Source organism: Pygoscelis adeliae, unplaced genomic scaffold, assembly GCF_000699105.1.
Source record: "Pygoscelis adeliae isolate BGI_AS28 unplaced genomic scaffold, ASM69910v1 Scaffold111, whole genome shotgun sequence".
Taxonomy (NCBI): domain Eukaryota; kingdom Metazoa; phylum Chordata; class Aves; order Sphenisciformes; family Spheniscidae; genus Pygoscelis; species Pygoscelis adeliae.
This window is the reverse complement of record NW_008824542.1, coordinates 557,749-562,738: the sequence shown is the minus strand read 5'-3', so window position 1 is coordinate 562,738 and position 4,990 is coordinate 557,749. Positions and strand designations below refer to the sequence as shown.

The window sequence follows — 4,990 nt, the reverse complement described above, 5'->3', positions numbered from 1 at the left end:
AGCCGGATCCCCGGCTGCGCCCGCTACTGCTGCCTTACGCACGCGTGAGCCTCTCGCTACCGGCATTTGCAGGAGCGACGGACGAAGGCTCCATCTGCTTGCATGCGCAAACCGAGTGTACCTGAGCTCCCCTGGGGGCCGGCCTCGGGGGCGCACCCAACGCAGACTCCCAGGAAGACACCGACACGCAGCGGTCTTCGCTTCTGAATCAAAAAAGGATTTAAGAGTAACGATGCTGCTGGAAACATGGCACAGGGCCACAAGATGAGACGGGGTCCAACGACCTCTTCCCTCCCACCCCAGGTGTGCTGTGGAGCATCTTTAGTTGCAGTATCAGGACACAATATGAAGTTTCTTCATAACGAGGATCTGTTCTATCATAAGGAAGTTTTAGTTTATCTATTTTACATTACAATAAATAAATGCTTGCATCAAAGCAGCTAATGGAGTTAGCCCTTTCAGCATCAGCAGTTCTTGAAATTTAAAGCATCGTCTCATTTTGAATGTCTCGAGAAAACAAATCAGAAGCACTGTGAACATGTAGAATGATCACACAGGCAAAAATAATTTAGATAAACCTCAATCATTACCTTGGTGTTATGACACAGCTCCACTCATGCAATACTTAAAACCCAATGTAAATATACAATGTTGTATCACAGACTACAACACTATTAATTGTCTTGGTGTTTCAACTAAGGAACCTTATATGCTGCAATGGAAGTTCTTTCCAAGGCTCTCACATTCGTGTTACCGTTGATCTCTCTGAGAGGGAACCTTCCAGTGCTATTGAAAGGACCACGGCTGGTGAGATCTCTCTGAGAGGGAACCTTCCAGTGCTATTGAAAGGACCACGGCTGGCGAATCCAGACAGTGAACAAGGCAATTCTTCCCGGCAGAGAGCCATGACAAGCCAGCCGGGTCAAACACCACACTCGTACACTGCAGACGTGTGGAATACACGGAATTGATCTTGCATCAGTGGGCAGGAATAAGCGGAGCTCAGGAAGTAGTTTTTATTCTGCTTTTTAACTATAACAGAATTCCAAGGATGCACACATCCATCTTAAGAGCTACATTTGATGTATAGTTTCTCTCCTCTCCCCACTCACCCGACACTGGGCATGCTAGCCATTCCAAAGTTTTGCATACCTTACATCTGAGTTTTATACAAAAAGCATTTGCTGCATCAAAAACCCTACAACTGTTAAGTTAAAAAAAAAAAAAAATCTGAAAAATGCCTAATATTGAGCTCTGGTTCACTGACATGCAAACAATCCTTTTTAATGATTATAAAATTTCAATTTCAGGCACTCCACTTCATGACAATATCATAAAAAAAAATCCTGTTTCATTGCTTAACACAGAATAATATTCCACCCTAAGTTTCAAGAGACAATTTCTGTGCGCAGTTTTTTGCCTAACAAAGTTTTAAAAAAAAAATAATCATATTACCAAGTTTTACAAGCTCTCTTTGAAAAGCCAAGGTAGTCTCCTGTAAAACATTAATTTTACATCAGCTACGTTCTAATGGCAGTTTATAGGAAATTCATAACACAACGTCCAACTGTCCTCTCATATCTTCACACTTGATTGCAATTTGGTTTTTTTGTAATATTTAAAAGGCAATTCTGCCAAGTGTTAAAGTGTCAAGAGCTTGTGCCAATGTTATTCACAGACACGACCACAAGAAGAACCACCTTCCAAAATTAAGACTAGTGTAGTCTCAGTCAGGAATAATTTGTTCATGTGCTTGTCAAGGTCTGCAGTATTCAAAATGTCAACACTGCAACAAAATCTTAATTTAAGAATGCTCACTAATGGGCAAAAGACTAAGCACTCCATTTTGCTGTTGAAATCAATCCAATTGATTCAATTCTTATCAAGGAGGTTTTAATTTTTAATGTCAGACTTCAGTTTATGGATAGACAGCTAAAGTGTATTCAAGAAGGGGCTTGACTCCTGGCATAACTACAGACATAAAGGAAGAGGAAGAGGGGTGGAGGAAGAAGGGCAAGGGCTGCTGACACTATAGTTTCTTAGAAGAGGCAAGGGCCCTCACATTCTACTTAGCTGAGCAGAAAACAGAACTCATTCAAGAAGTTTAGCTGCTTGAACTCAAGAACACTGTATAGTATCTGTTGACAACTCCTTTCCTCAGAAGGCAGCAACAAGCAACATTCACTCTTACTCCATTCAGTATTCTCAGTTCTTAAAACAATTCTTGTTATGAGATGGGTCTTCTAGAATTATAAACTTTAACACCATTCTGCATTGAGGAGCGAGCATATTTTGTCAGAAGAGCACCAACTGTTTGCTTCTCTGCACATAAGTCTCTATAGAGGAAATAAAGCAGATGACATTGGTGTTAAGAGATATTCTCATACAAAATGAATCTGGGAAATACTTGTAAATATAGCAATAAACTGGATTAGGGTATTGAGAGAAAAAAAAATACTATTGTAAGTGTCACATAATGCTTTACATTACCTAAAGTTTAGAACTCAGCTTGACATTTAAGCAACAGGCAGAACTACATCATTTACTTCAGAAACAAGGATTTTGTTTTTTAGGGGGACTTGGTTGGGTTTTATTATTACTACTCTCTAAAGGGTTTTCAATCTAGCAAAACCATTAGCTTGGAACTACTTAATTATATTACAGTAAATTTAGAGCCACTCATAAAGGTTTGATGCAGTCACTTCTGGGATACCATCTATATCTGCTGACAGGTGTCCTGGCTGGGCCTTCCAGGTAGCACTGTAGTGTACGTGTTAACCACCACAAGAACAAAGGACGCAGTACAGGAATCACTATTGCTTGATAGTTCTTGTATTGTAAATACGGAGACTGATTATAAATGTCAGGAGGTTTATCCTTTGAGTTAAGTCTGCCTCAATCAAATAAGACAGAGTTATCGCCCATTTAAATTCAGTAGGACCAGCTTTTTACGCAAGTTTAAATCCAATGAATATAGCTACAGTTCCCAGGGGTGGGGATTCTATTCATACAGAATTTGTATTCATTTAAAATGGAAAGTATAGTATTTGAGGCAATCATAGCTGATAAGAAGTCACCTATGCAGAAAGGGAAGAATATAACACTAATTATATTTTAATAAAAAGAAATCTATCCTTACTGTATATAAGGGGTAATATCCACTTCTGTCCACTTTTCCCGTATGCTGAACAAGCTGTTGAATCTCTCCTGATTGTCTTCGGGTAAGTCTTCTACTTTTAGCAGAAAGATGGTCTCTGGTCTTGAGCTTTTATCCACAAGAGCCAAGCCCTGTAGATCAGCAGAGAGAAAATGTTAAGTAAAGACAAAACAATTAAACTTCCTTCTTTCTGGCAATAATCCATACAAGTTGCCCTTTGCACCTCCAAAGCCTTCTAAAACTGCACTGCTAGAGGCAAAGTGAAAAAGTATCACGAAGGCGCTGTTTTACAGGCAGTATTTATCATTTGCTTTATGACAAGAAGGGAGGGGGAAATCCATTAAGTCCCAAGATCTCTCTGCCTCCTTTGAGCAGAAGGATTTCCATAGTGCTTGCTACTTTACTGGCTGTCACTACAATCTGCTCGACAATAGCTTCAGCTTCTGTTCTAGTTATATTTACAAGTCTTAGCTGTACAGCTGAAACTTTTCTTCAAACGGTGAAACATGCCAGACTTACAGAAACCCAAATTGTCATGAATCCAGACTACTGATGCTCATAGAGGATGCCGTAAGATGTACTTTAACTCAAAAGCTGACAGAAATAACACCATCAATCCCCATTAATCGATAAAATCCACATATGACACAAGTCAGTTAACAGCCTACTCATGAAAGAATCCATACTTCTTTATGTTTTTACCTTAAGCTGATCAAGCCTTGTTGTCATCCCTTCAGGGACACTTTGTTGCCAGACTTCTTGAAACTCTGATAGATTGAATTTAACTGCATTTTGCAAAAGCATTTGTGCTATAGCTCTGCATATTTTATCTTCATGCATTTCAAAGTAAACCTCCCCTGCTGAGAAACAAAAAACAGGTTATCCTGGGTTCTTGCTTTTTGATAAAAGAACAGAGAACAGCCTCGTATTTCCATTCTGTTCTACAGTCTTCTACAAACCAAGTATCCTTTTTTTTTTCTTTTCCTCAGGGAGTAACCTGACTTGACATTACTTTGGATAAATGACGGTATCTTCTCATTCTCAAGAACAAATTAAGCAGAATATTGTGTGTGTGTGCAGCTCTGCCCCAGCTACAGTACGTATTCATTCATATCAATAAATGTATTTGCCTCCCATCTTTTCCCCTTTCACACTAACACTGATTCTCCTACAGCTTTCATTCCTATTTCTGAATGGCTTGTATTAAAATGTTTGCTGCCTGCAGTTGAACAATTAAACAAAACTTTCACTTCCTTAATCATCCTTATAATACGAGATGGTGAAGGGAATAATGAGAATTTATTTTCTTTCACAGTGACTTGGCTAAAATTCTCTGAACAATGTCAGGCATAAACCCTTCCACTTTTTCAGCCATCTGGACTTTCTGCAATTCAAACTCGTTCCTTGTGCAACCTGCCTAAATATACTAAGATGACAATCTGTGTCACTCCAACTACTTTCCTATGTTCTTTAAGGTTGAGTGCAACTCCTACTTCAGCCAAAGGTAAGATGAAAGCAACTGTGGGGAAGAATTCAGATTGAGATTAAGGCACTGAAATATTATGTCTGTATGTGAGACGGGCAATGGAGATTTCATCAAAGCAATCAATGGATCTTGTGGTGCAGTTCAAGGGACCAAAGGCAGATGTCTACTTCAGGCAAGCTGAATTCATAGAAACATAGAATCATTAAGGTTGGAAAAAACCTCTAAGATCATTGAGTCCAACCGTCAACCCAACACCACCATGCCCACTAAACCATGTCCCTAAGCGCCACATCTACACGTCTGTTAAATACTTCCAGGGATGGTGACTCAACCACTTCCCTGGGCAG

The 4,990-nt window shown here is 39.6% G+C and overlaps 1 protein-coding gene across 1 annotated transcript in view; it reads right to left on the bottom strand.

Moving 5' to 3' along the window:
• Window positions 1–1,230: 1,230 nt before the first annotated feature.
• Window positions 1,231–4,990, bottom strand: part of DSCC1 (DNA replication and sister chromatid cohesion 1) — a 15,122-nt gene continuing 11,362 nt past the window's right edge. The window contains exons 7-9 of the mRNA XM_009321688.1: window positions 3,860–4,014; window positions 3,140–3,288; window positions 1,231–2,336 (exon numbers count right to left, since the gene is read on the bottom strand). Of these exons, the coding sequence (XP_009319963.1) occupies window positions 2,228–2,336; window positions 3,140–3,288; window positions 3,860–4,014 (413 nt within the window). The 3' untranslated portion in view covers window positions 1,231–2,227. The remainder of the gene's footprint in view (window positions 2,337–3,139; window positions 3,289–3,859; window positions 4,015–4,990) is intronic.